This window comes from Ovis canadensis, chromosome 2, assembly GCF_042477335.2.
Source record: "Ovis canadensis isolate MfBH-ARS-UI-01 breed Bighorn chromosome 2, ARS-UI_OviCan_v2, whole genome shotgun sequence".
In the NCBI taxonomy this organism is placed as follows: Eukaryota; Metazoa; Chordata; class Mammalia; order Artiodactyla; family Bovidae; genus Ovis; species Ovis canadensis.
Genome location: NC_091246.1, coordinates 140318588 through 140339687, shown reverse-complemented (window position 1 = coordinate 140339687; position 21100 = coordinate 140318588). Strand labels below are relative to the sequence as shown.

General features: G+C 35.1%; 1 protein-coding gene across 11 annotated transcripts in view; it reads right to left on the bottom strand.

The window, feature by feature from the left end:
• Positions 1-21100, bottom strand: part of ATF2 (activating transcription factor 2) — a 79666-nt gene that overhangs the window by 42761 nt on the left and 15805 nt on the right. For 4 of the 11 annotated variants that reach the window (XM_069577152.1, XM_069577155.1, XM_069577154.1 and 1 more), the window contains 3 exons: positions 14083-14157; positions 12512-12581; positions 1226-1322 (listed from right to left, as the gene is read on the bottom strand). In XM_069577152.1, the coding sequence (XP_069433253.1) occupies positions 1226-1322; positions 12512-12581; positions 14083-14114 (199 nt within the window). In that variant the 5' untranslated portion in view covers positions 14115-14157. Of the gene's footprint in view, positions 1-1225; positions 1323-12511; positions 12582-14082; positions 14158-18138; positions 18257-21100 lie in introns of all 11 variants that reach the window. The other 7 variants (XM_069577158.1, XM_069577163.1, XM_069577160.1 and 4 more) reach the window with 3 other exon arrangements.

The following is a 21100-nucleotide window of genomic DNA, read 5'->3' as shown; positions in this document are numbered from 1 at the left end:
AAGGTTACAGAGAGAGATATGGCTCTAAGGCAAGAAGTTCCAGAGAAGGAAAGACCTTCATGCCCAGGGGAGTGAAACTTCCAGGCTGTAGTTATTTTGTTTGCATTTTTGGTTTTCTCTCTCAATATCTGATACATGGTATTTTAAAGAAATACATACCACACTCTTACCTGCTTCCTTTTACTTATAGAAATGAAGATGTGCTGAGTGTTCCCCTACATTTTTCCTAAACAAATTGTTTTTTGGTGAATTATCTGTTACCTCCAGTTTTTTCAAGACAAAAATCTTGATACTGAATAATAAGAATTATCTTTTTTCCTCATTATCATATACAATGCTTAAGAGAGATAATTTGATTTCAAGCTGGGTAATAATTTAAAGTATTAATAATATTCAGTATTTAGGTATAATTCTAGACTTACAAATAGTATAACCTAAGCTTTACAAGAGAAAAAAAATTAAAACATTAATTTGAATATTTGTAATATATGACTGTGGTTATGACAAAAGCGCTGAAATTTATGTATTAAATTTTATATAAAATCATTTTATCACAATACTTCTATGTGTATACATATACAGAGAGGTATGCATCTATAAATACCCAAAAAAGAAGTAGCTGACAGCATGGAAGGACAATAAATCAGTGCATGCACTGGGCTTCTCTCTTCACATACTGAAAGATAATCACCCATTTAGGTGATACAGTATGTTCATAGGAGCAACATCTAAAAATAAAAAGCATTGATTGAATTTAAGCCCCGTTTATTAACACAGATGTTTAGTCCAAACAGAAACATAAACAAAATCCTAATGAACAAGTCTGCTAACTGCTTTCTCCAACAGGAGGAGCCTGATCATTTTCTAGCTTTACATAGCACTGTAAAGCAGATGTAAACAGCTAAAAGAAACAATGACTAACATCATGTTAATTGAATTATCAGTTAAATGTAAATTCTGGAAATGGTATGAATGCTCCCAGATCCTAATTAACTTCCACAAAAAATGATATTGAAGTCTACATTCGAAAACTATACAAAAAAGTGAAATGAATGGTCAGAAGGAAACATGAAAATGTAATGGGTAAAATACATGTTGCCAACATTTATTGTAAATGAAGCTATTGGAATATCACCAGACTATATTATTTACAGAGAATACACAAAAATTGTGCACATTCCAGGTGAAATATGTATATAAACTATTAATAAAAGCATATACTAACCAGCCACAATGACACTGTCATTACGTGCTGGACCAAATTTCAGTGTCATCTCATGTTTATGTTTATGGACAGCCAAATGATCCTCGTTGGTAAAACGCTGTGGCAAAAAGTTTTAAAATATAGTTAAGATTTTCAATTTGATCAAATAAGTTAAATGATAAGGAAATTTTCATTTCCACAACATGTAAAACCACCATTAACAAAGACATAGCAGTTTGTTAACAATAAAGAATCTACTGTTAGTATAGATAAACATACTAGGTCTTAATCATAGAGAAACTCATTACCCAAGAATGAGCAATAATGATAATACTAGGTCATGTAACTCATTTGAGAGCATTTAAAAAAAACCTGAGGCAAAGAAACTTTACATAAATTTCATTTGGACACTAAAAATAGATCACTGTTAATTTTTGCCATATCATAGTAGAAATATATACTCCATGGTATAATGACTTTTGAAGAAAGTATTGTTATTTTACTTAGATTTCAGGTTACTTACCACTTTTAAAATGAGAACTTTCTTATAAAAATATTACTCCTGGACAAATTAAGAAGTAAATCAGGTGCTTTATGTTACCACATAAAAAAAGAATGCCTTGATTATAATCCAGCAAAGAAATAGCAGTGAATACAATAAAGCAATTCATTTTAAAATAAAACATTTAACTTAGAATAAAGTGGTTTTACATTTTTTATCATACTCATAAAAAAAATGAAGCAAAATTATTTCTAAAGCTACACTTAACTTTGATAGGTCCTACATGCTAAAGGTGACATTTATGATTACAATATAATAAATACATTGTTTAAATATCTCCTGTGTCTGGATATCAATCTTTATGAAGATGCTCCTTATCTTTAGCAACATTTACAACTGAAATATAGAGCACGCACTTTTTAATTTCAAAGAAATAATTATAAGATGTCAAATTAAGAGATCTATACTCACTCTCTAGGCTATATCCTTAAAAATGGGATGTTAAAATAATGAACATGGTTTTTCCGAACCACCAAAAAATGGATTCCTTATCCTGTGGTCTTACCATTCCCTATTCAACTCAGTACATAAATCCTCTCATGCAACTAATGATAGCAGCTTTAGGGTTAACCTTAAAACAATGTAAAAGAAAGAAATATTTCTATCTATTATGCTTTCTTTTCTCAATATTAAAAGTGTGACCTGTATCATCCTTAGTCCAGCCCACAAGCCCACTGTAAAAAGTTAATTCCTGTCATTTATATCTGATTTTGCTCTGCACAGTATATGTTTATAGCACCTAGCAATATTTTATTGATGCTTTCATATTTCAAGTAGACTGAGCTCCTACTATTTCAGTTTCCCTAAATTTAACATATAGTAAGTAGTCAATAAATGCTAACTGAAAGAATGATCTCCTTACAAGTAAAGAACTGAATCTTTAAGCCCAATCTAAAAGAAACAAAAACCATCAAACCACAGATTGTTCCTAACGGTGAATTAAGCGTTAATTTAATTTGGTTATATTGTTTTTAAGTTACTGTACACCAGTGGAAAATTATTAATGTCCCCTCTTTATAACCTGTTTATATTCCCACTGGAGATGAGTATATAGGTGCAAAGAGTAACTTTATCCCTTGACTTACTCATTTACAATTGAAACAATCATTGAGCAATCATAATCTAGCTCTGCCCTACGCAAGTGCTATTTTCCTACTGCTCTGTCATTACGTATAAGAATCCTTTCCAAATTTGGAAAAATAAAAAATAGTCATCCTTTGATAAGAGTTTCCAATATGAAGCTTCTGGAGAATAAACAGTGATAGCATTTACCAGCACTACTTCATTGCTTTTTACTTTGCATTACAGTTTTGAATGTCTTACAAGCATCTTAAAGCAAGATTCACTTTATGTTCCAAAGAACCCAACAATGTGGCTTCTCCACTGAAGGCAATCATTAAACATTTGCAAAAAAATGCATTTTAGTAGAGGTCTTAGATTTTAAAACAGCAAAGTCAGCATAATTAACAGACAAGCTTAGAAAGTTATCTCCTAGGAATTTTATCCCAACGGTATCCTGTGCTTAGTTACTGGTTTGAACACAAATATTCAAATCAAACAGCAACTACATACACAATAAATTACATTATGTTTTGTACAAAATATTTGAAAATACCAACAAGATTGATTTTAAGTGAAAAATAGCAGGTAAAAGGACCCTAAAATACATTTAAGATCATATGAATAGTAAAAGGAGAAATGCCAGGAATATGAATTCACAAAGTTTCAAAGAGAACACAGAGATCAAGTTTATCTAAATGCTATTTATAAAGGAGTTGTTAATCATATAATATTTTTATACATGAGTAAAATACACTGAAATTGGTATTTGATACAAGTATCAATTTATCATGGATCTATATCATGATATAGATATTATCTATAACCTTGCCTATCATCTGAGAAGACTTATTTACCTCTAACAAGAAACTTAAAACAGTGTCAAAAGGCAGTCACAAGTAAAAGATATATATATGTAAAATGCATTATTTTTTCAACAAATACAAAACAGCTACTACAAGCTAATATTTTTGCAAGAATCTATTTGAACTGTTTTTCCAGAGAAATTAAAAGGTTTATTCTAAAAATAAGTTTTGTAGAAAAATAATGATACTGCTAGTAATAATATATTGAATTAATACAATTTCTTTCTTCTAGGCAATTGTGAGCACTACTCCAATGAAAATGTTATACATGTGCAGTGTTTTGTTAAATAAGAAAGACTTTGAACATACAGCTGAATAAACAATGGGAAAGGCAGTCAAGAAAGTCAGAATAGGCCAACAATCTCTTACAAGGTTAAAAAGTAAGGGTAACGTGACAAATATAGGAGGGGGTGAAATAGTTGCTTCCATAAAAAATTAATTTAAGCTCAGATATTGGGAGAAATTTGTGTTTCCAAAGTGTGAACACTCTTATCAGAATTAACTTAAATCAATCATTCTGCATTTAACACATGCATTTATATCCATGATATAGATGATTATTCCTAATTTAAAATACTGATAGGTATTAAATTATAAGGTCATTAGGCCAATAGCCCATTTTACTACTTCTTTCATGAATTTAAGTACTCTAATTTAACACCAGGGAGTTACTGATCACACACACATACACACACTCTCCCACACTTTCATTGGAACTTCAGATTAAATAAAATGAAATCTTAATCTCCTTTAAAAAATAGTTATAATGTATTAATATTTCACCAAAGAAAAAATTTTCAATGAGAGCATCACCAAAAGCAAAGCTATTATCAGTAAAATGTAAGAATTTCAATGTTAAAAGACTCTTTCACTAAATTATCTCAACCTCATCTCTTTTACCAAATTCAATGGAACATCATGTTAAACTAAATGAAATTATCAAGTCAATCTATGAAATACCTAACAGAGACTGGGACATAAAAAAATTTACTAGAAAGAGCCAGCAGTTAAAAATTTTGCACTGATTTCTTTAGGTCTCTCTGAAATAACATTATCAACGAAATATACTTACAATTTTTAAAACCTATTTGACATTTAAGTCCATTAAGTATTTTAAAGCTAAAATTTAAATCTGGAAGAATGTTGTTAACTAGTGACAAAACATAATTTGTACTACCACCATCAGATTGGTGCTTCTAAAATCAATGCTTAATAGAATTTTTGATTTCCTAGGAAATTACTATTTGAATCTAGAGAGAGACCATAACCATTCCTAGTCCAAGCAAGATTTAACAAATGGATGATGCTGACCTTGGCCCAGTTATCACTTGGCCAGTAACAGTTATAAGGTATTACTATAACATAAATTAGACTATTTTAAGTATCTCAGAGAACAAATATATGCCAAAAAAGTTATTAATACATAGGAATGAAGTGTTCATGATGAGAAAAATACTTAAAGTTATTAGTGAAACTAAAAAATTGTTTTAGTTTTTAAAAACAATACGAAAAAATGTATGAGGAGCCTTAAAAATGTGTACACCTTTTGATCCGATAATTTGGTTTCTAAAAATGTATTTTGAGGAATTAGGGAGATGTACATAAGGGGTTATACAGAATATTCATCACAATGTTGTGATTTTTTTAGGCCATAATAATTAATTTTTAGGCCATAAAAGAGGAATAGGTAAGTAGATTTGGGGACATATTCTGGCAACAGAACACTACATAGGAACTCAAACTCATGTTTTCAATTAACACACAACATGTCATACTATATAATGTATAAGATACTATGTAATATAGTATAGTGCTACACTGTATAATGTATAGGATAATACTATATAATGTCATCGGCATACAAATAGAATACACATTAATACATGCGGTATGATCCCAATTTTGTTTGAAAAATAAAAGGGGGGAAGAACTTAGGAAATGCACCAAATGTTAACAGACATCCTCTCTAGATTTTACTTTGTCAGTGTTCTCAGTGATACTTCTGTAATTAAGAAAAAAGAAAAACTTTTAATGTTCACTGAAAAAGATACATATACAAAGACCCCTACTGAAATATACCTTGAAGGCTAAACATTTTATTTTGGGATATTTTGCTATAAACATAACACAAAAGTAGGCTTGGGTTCACACTTACCTCCAGTATTCACAGGTTCTGTGACTGAGAGGGATTCAATAATGTATATTTGATTGTGCATGTGTAAAATGAGGCCAGCAGCATCAATTTCATAGGACTGGTGCAGGATTAAATAACATAACCCACATAAGCTTCGTAGCACAGTGACTAAGTTTAAAAACGTTAGTATCATTATAATTGCTTTTATTACTATAACAAATATTATATGGAACTTTAATTCCTCCGATCTCTTTTGAAACAAGTTGGAGCACAAATTGAGACATGGTACGCTACACACTTGATAAATATTTGAAAGCTCTATTCTATGGTTCACAAGCAACTTTTGAGTTTCTCAGGTAGACCTTTTTCGTTACTGTTTTGAATGAAATTTTTATTTTGGAAAACTTTTAATTTACAGGAAAGTTGCAAAAATTGTACACAGAGTTCCTATACACTCCTTACTCAGTTTGTTTCCCCTAATGTTCTCATATTATTGTGGCACATTTATCAAAACTAAGAAACCAACCCTGATATATTACTATTAACTAAACTCACAACTGGTAGCTTTAGTATTGCCCACCTTAAACAGACTCTGGCTCCAAATGAATTTTTGTTATGTTCCCAAATTCAAAATCATCTCTGAAAATTATGTCAAGGACTGCCAGCTATCCCTTAATATCTATTACTCTTTTTCCTTCAAATTAAGAATTTCTAAATTTTAGGTGAGCACTTGGCTGCCCAGAACAAAGACCACATTTTCTAGCTTTCTCTGCAGTTAGGTGGCCATATTCTTTTGGATCAAAAGAATGAGTGAAAATCATTTGCATTACTTCCAGTGAATGCTCCTAAAATGATGCGTGTATACACGCTCCTCTCTGCTTCCCCTTCTCCCTCCCTTACTGCTGGAATGTGGACTTCATGTCAGGAGCTGAAAAGCCATTTTGGACCTAAAAATGGAAGTAGCATGATGAGGATTACAGAATCAGCCAACCTGGGGCTCCTACTTCCTGGTTATTATATTAAAAAACAAGCCCATCAGTCTGTTGTTAAGGTTGATTCTTTGTCTCAGCCTGCATCCTAAGTAATACAAATCTCTTAATAACAATATGCCATAGCCTCTAAAGATAATTTCTTTTGTGCAACAGAATATACAGAAATGTAGTTTTTTATGGTGACCATATCGAAGAAACATGCTTGTCTAAGTTTTGATATGGTTCCTTTTCTCTATTCAAACCTTCCACACCTCTTCCCGACTTTTCATTCCCAGGTACTATGGATAAATTGTCCATGGTCCTATCTAAGGCCAGTCCTTCCACTTGAACACTGGATCCCATCCTCTCTTAAGGACTCCATTTCTACAACAGTTCCTCTCTCTGCAGTGTAAAGTGTGCTATGATAGTCGCACCTTAAAATTCAAAACAAACAAAAAAGCTCCATCTTTAATCCTTCCTCAGCAGTATTTCCCTTTAAGCTAAATTACAAATAAAAAGTATCTTACGATGTCTCCACTTCTGATTCTCCACATTTGCTCTTCAGGCTAACCCCAATCTCACTGTCGTCACTGCTCTTTCACTGAAACTGCTCTTATCAGGGTGTCTTAACAGTCCTCATATTTCTAAATTCAATAGTAAATACTGAATTATCCTATCAACTGTATGACTACACTGTTTCTCCACATTTTGAAATACTTTTTCTACTTGACTTCTAGAACACAGTTGTCTTGTCTGCTGCTTCTCTGCCTCCTCTGTGTCCTTCCCCTCTTTCTGACTGCTAAACACTGGAGTGCCTTCAAGCTTAGTTCTCACCCTTCCTCTCTATACTACTTAAATACAGAAGTAAAACTGAAGACATATGGGGATTATGGATTATCAAACTGTATTCCTAACTCTACCAATGGAAAAATAATTATTACCAGACATCAAGGGAGGAGGAAAGGAGAAGTAAGAAGAAAAATAAGTGTTATATCCTTTCATATTAAAAAACTATTCTAACAATATTTTTTCATATTTTCTAAAAATACTAAGTCTTTTAAGCAATCTCTGATACATACATGTTCTTATATTCAGCCATAGGTTGCTTTTTCTTCTGTTGAATTTAAGTAAATTTTTAAAAAATAGTGTAATAAACACCCTTGGTACACTTCACTCAGCTTTAGCAATTATCAACCTATGGTCTGTCTTATTTCACCTCTACTCACAATTCACCCAATGCATTTTTTTTTTTTTAGACCAATCCCAAGAATTATTCTACCTAGAAATATTGCAGTATTCATCTGTGGCATATTGTAAAACATGGCCACAAATTCCTTTTGGTAGGATATATACCCTCCTTCCTTTGCCGTGTGGTTAACGTTGATCCTCCCATCCAGAGGATGGTACCTATTCTCCACCCCTTGAGTCTGAGCTGGTCTGGTGACTTGCATGATCAACAGAATGCTACAGAACTGATGCCGTGTCACTTCCAAACTAAAGCTGCAAAGGAGCTTTGTAGTTTTCAGCTTCTATTCCCATGGAAAACCACTGTCCAAAGATTCCCAGGTACCAAAATATATTGAACATATATTTAATAACCTTAGCATATGTCTTTTCATAGTTTTGACATAACATCTGTGGGACAGAATCCCAGAAGTGGGATTGCTGGGTCAAAGTGTAAATGCATTTGCCGTCTTGCACTTTTGCCAGCAATGAAGGAGAGTGCAGAAGGAGTATTTTTAATATGAATGAAGTAAAATGGCTGCTGCTTTGCCAAAAATATAAACATTCTAATGGTTGAAAATGTCAAACTAATAATAGATTGATTTATAGACAGCATCATTAGATGGAGATGCTGCTGATATATATACTGAGGAAGAACAGTGGGGTGACTTGTAGGCCTGATAAAGCGCTGGAATGCCCTTGCTATCTGCAGAAGACTCTACAAAGGCTCTCCTTCCTATTCTTTGTGGCCTGAGGGGCAGTCTCCTCTCAGTCTCTTGGCTATTTGTGCCATGGATTGGGCATGTACAAGGCAGTCTGCTACGAGAACTCAAATAATGAATATCAGAAAGTTCCCAGACTTCCTGGATCTGGTATTGAGGTGAATAAGCTCTGGCTTTACCCCTGGGATGTGTTGTGTAGTGTTCCATTTGCCTCATCTCGTCAGCTAAGGAAGCATTAATAGTGTCTATAAACAATATGGATGTGCTTGAACAGATTGTGTAATTTTCCTCAGCAATTTTAAAATATTTTCTCGACCTGAAAATTATCTCATTTCCATTTACCTTAATTCCCCTAATTTTACTGAATTCATTCTCTCACTGGTTCTATCTCCCAGTTTTGGGGTTGAGGTACCAAAAACCGGGAAAGTTAGACATTACTAATTTGATCTTGGGTTCTCATCCTCTCTGATCTTTTGTTGGCATTTAATCTTCATTTGGTTAAATGCCAAATGAGAGCTAACCTTCATTTAACCTTATTTCTTAAGTAAATTTAAATACAATGCTTTTTATTAAAAGTGGCATATATATTACTAAAGAGTCAATCACAAGATGACAATTCCAACTATTTTAAGCAGAAAAGAATAAGACAAAGAATCAGCGACTTGTCTGAGACTGAGTTTTCAAGAATGATTCCTAGAACAACACAGCAAAATTAGTCATGGTCCAAAGGCTGGCTTGAGAAACATACTGTATTAGCTATCATCCAGGGGTTACAGAATTATGCTCTCTCTGTACAGTCCATTTCAGCAAAATGGACCATCTTTCTATTTAACTTAGTCCCAAATCCAAGGAGTAAATCATATCCAAAATTTTAGTGGAAAAGGATTTTGAAATTTGCTTTCTTGAATTTATAGAAAAATGTATACAAAACTTATCTCCAAAATATATGTCAAATCACTCTATTTCTCTATATGTCCCTGCTGCCAGTCTCTACTTTCCCAGCTTCCACTATTAGCTCAGCAATGGCTTTTCATTCCTCTGGGAATAAAACCCAAACACCTTAGACCATAGTCAACAAAAAAGCTCTACAGGTTATGGGCTCTTTTTATTTCCCTACCTTTCTGACCTCATCTCCTACCCTTATCCTAGTTAATCACTATAACATTCCAGTTACAGCAGTCATCTTTCTGTTCTTAAACACACCAAATCCATTTCTTCCCTCTTGGCCTTAAACTTGTTATTCTTTCACTCTGGAAAACTCTTCCCCAAGGTATGTGTAGGGTTTGCTTCCACGTCTTTATTCAAGTGTCACCTTATTACAGAGGCATTCACTGACCAATCCATTTAAAATGTCACCGACTCTGGTAACTTCTACCTTTATCCTCTGAAAGTGAAAGCGTCAGTCGCTCAGTTGTGTCTGATTATTTGCGACCCCAAGACCAGGCTCCTCTGTCCATAGAATTCTCCAGGCAAGAATACTGGAGAGGGTAGCTATTTCCTTCTTCAGGGGATCTTCCTAACCCAGGGATTGAACCTGGGTCTCCTGCATAGCAGGTGAATTCTTTACCGTCTGAGCCACTAGGGAAGCCCCACTTTTATCCTGCTCAGCATCACTGGACATCATGTAAACTAAAATCTTTATATACCACTACACCCTCACCAGAAGGTCTACAATTAAAAGACTATCTAAAACAATCCTGAAAAAGGAGAAGTAGATCACAGAACTTACCCTAAGTGACTGGAAGGCTCACTATACTGGCATAAAAATTGACAGATTGATGAAAAAACACAATAGGAGCTCAGAAATAGATCCATGCTTTACAAATCATTTGGTTTTCAAGAAAAGGGATAAAGCAATTTAATGGAGAAAGGAAAAAATCTTTTCAACAAATGACACTAGAATCTTTGAAAAGCCATATGGGGAAAAAAAGTGAGCTTCAACTCCTACCTCATACTTATGCACAAATATTAATTCAAAAGGCAAGAGACCTAAATGAAAAGCCAAACTTTCAGAGGAACATGAAGGAGAGTATTTTTGTGTCTTAAAGGTAAGCAACAGTTTCTTAGATAAGTCACAGAAAGCAACAATCAAAGAGAAAAAATTAACACATCAGACTTCATCAAAATTAGAAACATCTATCCATCTTTTGATGGACAGATTATTTTCATATTATGAAAATCAAGTTGGAAACCAGAGACATAAATAAAAAATTGAAGATGGACTGGTATCCAGAATATTTAAAGAACTCATACAACTCAATAATTAAAAGACAACTCAATTTTAAAAAACAAGCAGAAGATTTGAAAATATTTCACAAAAAATAAGGTATAAAAATGGCCAATACACAAATGAAAAAGTGCTCATCTTTTCATCAATGAAATGCAAATTAACACACAATAAATCAGTATACACCCAATGAAAATGGCTAAAATTAAAAGAATCACACCAAATATTGGCAAGGGTATTATACAACAGGACTGCTCACAGACCGCTGGTGGAAATATTAAGTGGTATCTCCCTTTTAGAAGCAGTTTGACAGTCTCCTATTATATATAACATATGACCCCACCACTACCCTTCTAGGTAGTCACCCAAGAGAAAAGAAAGAATGTGTTCATACAAAGGCTGGTACTTAAATATTCACAATAGCTTTATTTCTAACAACTAAAAATTGGAAATAAGCCGAAAGTTCATAAACAAGTGAATAAATAACTGCTTGTGAATTAAGGAAATATTATTCCTCAATGAAAAGGAATTAACTATTGATCAGATAGTATGGAGAAACTGTAAATAATGTGGAATGAAAGAATCCAGTCAAAAGTACATACTGTATGATTTCACTTACATAAAATTCTAGAAATAAAAACTAACCTATAGTGACAGAAGGCAGAACAGAGGTTGACAGGGTTGGGAGGGGTGAGAGGGAGGCATAACAAGCACAGGAAACTTCAGATGATGATGATACACTCACTATCTGAATTGTGATGGTTTTATGGGTACATACATATGTTAAAATGTATCAAACTGTACACTTATAATATGCAGTTTACTATATATAAATTATATCTGAAAGTCTCAACTAAAGAAAACAATGAGAACCAAAGAAACATTTTAATATTTATGATTTATAGTTTGTATATTTAAGTATTCTATAATTTCACTACACATTAAATTTATTTTCTCATTCCTCAGTGTCTATAGTTATTTTAAGATTATTATAACAACATTAAATTATTTAATGGCCTATTGAAAAACACTGAAATATCCTCTGAAACAATAAAATATTATTTTCTGAAAATGCTTTCACACAAGCCTATATTAAAGATTTTAGACTTACTAACATTAGTATATTAGTGATATGCTGTACATTAGTGGTTTGCTCAGAGGTAAAAATTAGTTAATTTCACAAGAGTTCAGCAAACAAAACAATTTTTATACAAGATAATGTATCTGATTTTCAACTGGGCAGTTTACAATGATTTTCAACTAATAATGGTCAAATGAAAATACTTTTAAACCTTGTGTTTTCTCCAGGTTTTCCATCTTTCCCTTACAAGATTTAACTTTTTTTTTTCCATATTAGATTGTCTTCTTTAAAATTCAGATATGCTGCTGAGGAAAATGAATTTTTTTCTCCAAATTTTTCTGGGTTATTTTCTTTCTAACTCCAAAGTTGTACAAAATATAGTAAAGGAATCCCCTGAATGACAACATTCACTGTCATAAGTGTTTAATAAATGTGAACATACCAAATAATTTATGTATTACCTGGCCACATCCAGGGGCAGTACATAGAAAGGGTTTGTCATCACTCATATTCCACAGGTCCTTGTATTGCCTATAATAAAACATTCAGAGGTAGTTAAACATTTTACAGTACAGAGTTTTAAATAAACAACTTAAAATGTAATATTACTTGATTTTCATTAAGCTTTTTACCTTTTCTATCTGAATGTGAAGTAGAAGTTTTACTGACATTTTAACCCCATCTTCCACTTTCTTATTATGAATAAAGACATGCAACATGCAGATTTCACATTATAGGAAAAAATGTTAAGAACTCTGATCTATTAGGTTAAACCTTTCCTGTTCAGTAGCATATGTGTGGAAAGAATGAAACAATTTGAAGATCACTACTTTAAATACCAATGAAATAATGGACAGGCAACTCTCATCAATGTCTGATAAAACCATCAGGAGCAAAGGTGATGGGAGTTTCATAATGGCTGGGTCACATCGACAGCATCTGAACTCATGGGTCAGTGTTAAATTAACATCACCAAAAGTGGGACAAATATTGTGAGTCCCCTGATGAGACAGCGGAAAGCACATTATGTATTCGTGGTGGGGGGCAGGGGGTGCGGCTGTATCCAAACCTGAAATCTAATCAAGCTTTTCTAGATTATACTACAGGAAATAAAGGAGATAGAAAAAAAAGGTCAAATACCACTACTCAGATACAATTAGAGAAATTCTACAGCACAAAAGACCTGGTCTCCTCAAAAATAAATGTCATGGGGAACAAAAGAAAAGAGAAAGTAGAGGGGAATTGCTTTAGGTTAAAAGAGGTTGAATAAACTATATTAAACAGAATACAATATGGGGACGTTCCTGGATCCTGATTTAAACCAAAAACTACAAAAAAGACATTTTCAAGTCAACATTATTTTCCTACTTTTTGATTTAGACTTGAAAGTTCCTAATTAGTTCTTCCATTCATTAGTTCTTCCATTAACTTGCAGGGGTTTTTTTTGCTTTCTTCCTACAAATTACATGTAACAACTATATTTGACTGAACTAACAATTCTGTAAAATTATTTCTTTTTCAACACTAGTTTGTTAGCCTTTCAGAAATATGTAACCTTCAAAAACCTTTCAGAAAAAGCCCTTCACAAACAGAGATGACAATCGCTATAATAGTCAGATTTGGGGAGTGCTAGAATATTTCTTCTGGGAGGCAGGACTTTTCAAAGACTTAATATGTTCAAGGGAACTGACAGAAGAGCACCTAGAATACAGCATATCTGCCACACCCATTTTCTATCTTAACCTTTTTTCACCTCATGGGACTAGTATTATCTGGAACTCATTTAAGGAGAAATCAAAACCCTAAAATATATGTATTTATCTCTGTCATAGTTAAGTGTATTTTGATGCTCTATTTAATAATTTAAAAATACAATAGGAATATCAGCTAAACTACATACTTGTAAACATTCCTTATTTATTAAAAAAAAACATGATCTAGAAATAACCTATGAAAATACTTATAATCTACAATATGAAAAATAAAAACAATTTTAAAAATAGCCCAAAATACCAAATTATTGCATACACACCTGGCAGAATTCACATGTAACTTGAATTTCATAAGCTGAACAACTTATCACGTCCTCTTTTTCATGGCAAGGATACTGAAAAATGAAGTGGTTTCACACTATTAAGTATTTACTTTTGAAACACTTCTTGAAACATAGTAAAAAAATAAAAACACTCAGATAATTATACTCTCTGTAACTACTGTCATCCAAAAACCCACTCACTATTAAGAATCTTTACAATAGAGCTCTGCTCCTAAAATAAAACAGCCATATAAATGCAAAATATATCCAACTCTACCATAAAGAAGGTAAAAGAGAAACATTTAGCTTAGCCCTTAAGGTTATGGTTGAAGGTCAATAATTAAAAGAGTGAAAATCCTGACTTTTGAAGTCTGGTGAAAAGATGAGACCTCGTATTTTAAAATACCTATTCAGAAAGCTTTAAATTTTTTCAAATGCAGTCAGTGTGGTCTGGTTTTCAGGCTAATTCATCAAAGTCTATTTGTCTCACAATGTAGTTGAAGGAGCTCTCTCTTCCCTAACTTCATAGCTTACTTATCTGATATTAGCTTAAGGACAAGTACAACATACTTAAACTACTTAGGTGAGTGCCTCATTTTTAAACCCAGCTAATCGGAGAAGGCAATGGCTCATGGACGGAGGAGCCTGGTGGGCTGCAGTCCATGAGGTCGCTAAGAGTTGGACACGACTGAGCGATTTCACTTTGACTTTTTACTTTCACGCACTGGAGAAGGAAATGGCAACCCACTCCAGTGTTCTTGCCTGGAGAATCCCCGGGACGGGGGAGCCTGGTGGGCTGCCATCTCTGGGGTTGCACAGAGTCGGACACGACTGAAGCGACTTAGCAGCAGCAGCAGCAATACTCCATTACATTCACTGAAACCCCATCTAGTGGCGAACAGCGTTAACTATATGATTATCCATAAAAGCCAATGGTACATAAGAGAAAAAAATTTGTTTTTAAATAGTTTTGCTTATAAATGTGGTGAAGAATGTCCTGCTCAACAGAATTGGGTAATTCCTGTGGAGAAATGTGCAAATAGCTACAGTTCTGAGTCCCGGAATCAGAGATGATATAAGAGATACGAAGAAGAAAGTTCTCCTGAAAGAAAGAGAACATGTTAGCTCCTCAGTCATCTTGACTCCTTACAGCCTCACGGACTATTGCCTGCCAGGCTTCTCTGTCTCTGGGATTCTCCAGGGAAGAATACTAGAGTGGGTTGCCACTTTCTACTCCAGGGAATCTTCCCTAACAAGGGACGGAACCTGTGCCTCTCGTGTCCCCTGCACTGGCAGGTAGATTCTTTAACCACTAGTGACACCTGGGAAGACCCCATTAAATACTAAGAAATGAATAAATTGCTATATGATATGGACCAGATAAGTTTAGATTATGTTACCTATCAAATTAAACTCCTAAAACTAGTAAGACGATGCAGTTCATACTGCTTTGAAAAATCAAAGCAATATTTAAACTCAGTTGAGTTCAGGAAACATTTAAACATCAAACATACAAAGACACAAAGGTGAAAAAACAAACAGACCCTCCACTCTGAGAAACTTTTGTTCAAGCAGAAGAAAGAAAACAGAAATTTCAATACAATCTGGTTAAGAATAAGAGTTAAAATATTAAAAATATAGAAGTAGTGCAGGGAACCAATCCAATACTTACTGAAAAGCTTTCTGAAAGAATTAACCCTTGGTATTCTTTTCTACCTGCCCATGACTACTACTGTCTCATTCTAAAAAAGAAGTTCCTTACCTACAGAGCAGATTATTTTCTAGCCAACCAATAACAATTCCCATTCCTTATACTATTTCCTAATATCTAGCTGAGGTGGTTGTAAAGACAACAGACAAAGCACCTTGAGACATAAATGATTATAATTCCTCCAGCAGGCTTAAATGCTAATCTCAAACCTCTAAATCCAGGTTTATCTCCCTTTCACATCAAGGGTGGAAATATGCTCCTAGGAAAGCATGGGAAGGAGGCTTTGTTCAACTCTAAACTGCCAGAGAAGACAATGACTGCAGACACAGAACTGTTACTATAGCACACCGCTCTCTGGCAAGCATCTACAACCTATCAGTTCAGTTCAGTCACTCAGCTGTGTCTGACTCTTTGCGACCCCATGGACTGCGGCATGCCAGGCCTCCCTGTCCATCACCAACTCCTGGAGTTTACTCAAACTCATCTCCATTGAGTTGGTGATGCCATCCAACCATCTCATCCTCTGTCATCCCCTTCTCCTCCTGCCTACATCTTTCCCAGCATCAGGGTCTTTTCCAGTGAGTCAGCTCTTCCAATCAGGTGGCCAAAGTATTGGAGCTTCAGCTTCAACCTCAGTCTTTCCAATGAATATTCAGGACTGATCTCCTTTAGGATGGACTGGTTTGCTCTCCTTGCAGTCCAAAGGACTCTCAGGAGTCTTCTCCAACAACACAGTTTAAAAGCATCAATTCTTCAATGCTCAGCTTTTTTTATAGTCCAACTCTCACATCCATACATGACTACTGGAAAAACCATACCCTTGACTAGATGGAACTTTGTAGGCAAAATCATGTCTCTGCTTTTTAATATGCTGCCTAGGTTGGTCATAACTTTTCTCCAAGGAGCAAGCGTTGTTTAATTTCATGGCTGCAATCATCATCTGCAGTGATTTGGGAGCCCCAAAAAATAAAGTCTGACACTGTTTCCCCATCTAACTGCTATGAAATGATGGGATGGGATGCTTGTTTTCTGATCTTTGTTTTCTGAATGTTGAATTTTAAGCCAACCTTTTCACTCTCCTCTTTCACTTTCATCAAGAAGCCCTTTAGGTCTTCTTCATTTTCTGTCATAAGGGTGCTGTCATCTGCATATCTGAGGTTATTGACATTTCTCCCAGCTATCTTGATTCCAGCTTGTGCTTCATCCAGCCCTGCGTTTCTCATGATGTACTCTGCATATAAGTTAAATAAGCAGGGTGACAATATACAGCCTCGACGTACTCCTTTTCCTTTTGGAACCAGTCTGTTGTTCCATTTCCAGCTCTAACTGTTGCTTCCTGACCTGCATATAGATTTCTCAAGAGGCAGGTCAGGTGGTTTGGTATTCCCATCTCTTTCAGAATTTTCCACAGTTTATTGTGATCCACACAGTCAAAGGCTTTGACACAGTCAATAAAACAGAAATAGATGTTTTCCTAGAACTCTCTTGCGTGAGATAAGTACAACTGTGCTGTAGTTTGAGCATTCTTTGGCATTGCCTTTCTTTGGGATTGGAATGAAAACGGATCTTTTCCAGTCCTGTGGCCACTGCTGAGTTTTCCAAATTTGCTGGCATATTGAGTGCAGCACTTTCATAGCATCATCTTTCAGGATTTGAAATAGCTCTACGGGAATTCCATCACCTCCACTAGCTTTGTTCATAGTGATGCTTTCTAAGGCCTACTTGACTTCACACTTCAGGATGTCTGGCTCTAGATGAGTGATCACACCATTGTGATTATCCAGGTCGTGAATATCTTTTTTGTACAGTTCTTCTGTGTATTCTTGCCACCTCTTCTTAATATCTTCTGCTTCTGTTAGGTCCATACCATTTCTGTCCTTTATCGAGCCCATCTTTGCATGAAATGTTCCCTTGGTATCTCTAATTTTCTTGAAGAGATCTCTAGTCTTTTCCCATTCTGCTCTTTTTCTCTATTTCTTTGCATTGATCGCTAAAGAAGGCTTCTCATCTCTTCTTGCTGTTCTTTGGAACTCTGCATTCAGATGCTTATATCTTTCCTTTTCTCCTTTGCTTTTCGCTTCTTTTCACAGCTATTTGTAAGCCCTCCCCACACAGCCATTTTGCTTTTTTGCATTTCTTTTCCATGGGGATGGTCTTGATCCTATATTTTTTTAATTTTAAAAAAAGAGTATTACAATTTCCTTTAAAATGCAATTATCTAAATAAATGGTATGGACCTAACAGAAGCAGAAGATATTAAGAAGAGGTGGCAAGAATACACAGAAGAAGTATACAAAAAAGATCTTCATGACCCAGATAACCACGATGTTGTGATCACTCACCTAGAGCCAGACATCCTGGAATGCGAAGTCAAGTGGGCCTTAGGAAGCATTACTATGAACAAAGCTACTGGAGGTGATGGAATTCCAGCTGAGCTATTTCAAATCCTGAAAGATGATGCTGTTAAAATGTCAGCAATATGTCAGCAAATCTGGAAAACTCAGCAGTGGCCACAGGGCTGGAAAAGGTCAGTTTTCATTCCAAACCCAAAGAAAGGCAAAGCCAAAGAATACTCAAACTACAGCACAATTGCACTCATCTCACACACTAGAAGAATAATGCTCAAAATTCTCCAACTAGGCTTCAACAGTGTGCAACTGAGAACTTCCAGATGTTTAAGGTGGATTTAGAAAAGGTAAGAGGAACGAGAGATCAAATTGCCAGCATAGGCTGGATCATAGAAAAAGCAAGAGAATTGCAGAAAAACATCTATTTCCGCTTCATTGTATATGCTAAATCCTTTGACTGTGTGGATGACAACAAACTGTGGAAAATTCTTAAAGAGATGGGAATACCAGATCACCTTACCTACCTTCTGAGAAATCTGTATGCAGGTCAAGAAGCAACAGTTAGAATGGGACATGGAACAATGGACTGGTTCCAAATTGGAAAGGAGCATGTCAAGGCTTTACATTGTCACCCCACTTATTTAATTTATATGGAGAGTACATCATGTGAAATGCTGAGCTGTCAAGGTTTGCCATAGTGTTTCTTCCAAGGAGCAAGCGTCTTGATTTCATGGCTGCAGTCACCATCTGCAGTGAAAAACCTAGCTTAAAACTCAACATTCAAAAAACTAAGATCATGGCATCCAGTCCCATCATTTTATGGTAAATAGATGGGGGAAACAATGGAAACAGTGACACTTTATTTTCTTGGGCTTCCAAATCACTGCAGATGGTGACTGCAGCCATGAAATTAAAATACTCTTGCTCCTTGAAAGAAAAGCTATGACAAACCTAGACAGCCTGTTAAAATGTAGAGACATTACTTTGCCAACAAAGGTCTGTCTAGTCATAGGTATGGTTTTTCTAGCAGTCATATCATGATGTCAGACTTGGACTATAAAGAAAGCTGAATGCAAAGAATTGATGCTTTGAACTGTGGTGTTGGAGAAGAGTCCTGAGAGTTCCTTGAACTGCAAGGAGATCAAACTTTCAATCCTAAAGGAAATCAGTCCTGAATATTCATCACAAGGACTGATGCTGAAGCTCCAATAATTTGGCAACCTGCTGCGAAGAACTGACTCATTGGAAAAGACCCTGATGCTGGAAAGACTGAAGGCAGGAGGAAAAGGGGACAACAGAGGATGAGTTGGCTGGATGGCATTACTGACTCGATGGACATGAGTTTGAGCAAGCTCAGTGAGCTGGTGATGGACAAGGAATTCTGGTGTGCTGCAGTTCATGGAGTTACAAAGAGTTGGACACAACTGAGCAACTGAACTGAACTGCAATTCTGCCACATTATTAAATAGTATCAGCAGTCCCCAGCTTTTATTGGCACCAGGGACCAGTTTTGTGGAAAACAACTGTTTCACGGAGGGAGGTGGAGGATTGGGGTGGGAGTGGATGGTTCAGGTGGTAATCTGAACCCATAAGGAGAGCAATGGGGATCGGTGAATGGCACAAAGCTTCACTCACTTGCCCCGACGCTCATCTCCTGCTGTGCAGTCCAGTTCCTAACAGGCTGGTCTGCAGTTGGGGCGTTAGGGACCCCTGATAGAATCATTAACTATTAAATGTCATTTTAATGGCTATACAGTATTCCATATAGATCTACAGTGTCATACAGATACAACATATTTATAACTAGTTCTCTATTACTCCATTATGTGTGTGTCTTAGTGGCTCAGTCGTGTTGACTCTCTGTGACCCTATGGACTGTCACCCATCAGGCTCCTCTGTCTGAGGGTTTCTCCAGGCAAGAATACTGGTATGGGTTGCCATTCCCTTCTCTGGGGGATAGTCCCAACCCAGGGATTGAAACCAGGTCTCCTGCAGTGCAGGTGACACCGTCTGAGCTCTATTATAACTATTCTCTTACTGTTTTTATCATCAGTGACTACTTTTGAGGACAAATCTTTGTGTAATATCTATAATTATTTTCATTAGATGAACTTCTAGAACGGAAACTACTATATCAAAGTGAAGGCACATTTTCAAGACTTAATTTATATTGCTAAACTCTTCAGATACATAACACTGACTTCTACTTTACCTGTAGTGTACAGAAAGACCTAATTTCTCAATGCCCACACCAACAGTGAATATTTAACATTTTAGTTAAATTAGTGGGAAAAAAATTTTTAAGTTGCATATATTGACACACAAATGAGGTTGAACCTTTTCATATATATAATGGTTCTTTGTAATCTCGAAAATGCTTCCTTTGCCCAATCTTTTTTAAAAAATGAGAGATATCTGACATACAACATTGTGTAAATTCAAGGTGTAAAATATGCTACCTTGATACATTTGTATGTTGTAACAAAACTGACATTGTATATTTATTTTACATTACCTAATTATAGCACAATATTGTTGTCTATATCCGTTATACTATACATTAGATCACCATAGCTTACTCCTTTCAAATCTGTATCCTTAAACATCAACTTTATCTGTGCCTTTTGCCCATTCAAATAAATAAAATGTTAATCCAAAATTCTCTCTTGAATACAGGTCAGAGGCTCTTTCTTATAACATGGATTTTCTAATTATTTACCTCATTGTATTCCTGATCTAGTCCTAACTATGCAAACTACAAATGATGCCCCAAACAGTGAAATGACTTACTCAAGGTAAAAAATGGTACAAGAAATTTCTCCTGCTATACTGTGCCTGCCAGCTGGCAAGCTTTGCTATACTGTGCATATGAACTGTCTTGCGTTATAATTCTTTGCTTACCAACTATACACCTGTTTTCTGTAAGCCACTTTAAAAAAAAAAGTACAGAAAGACT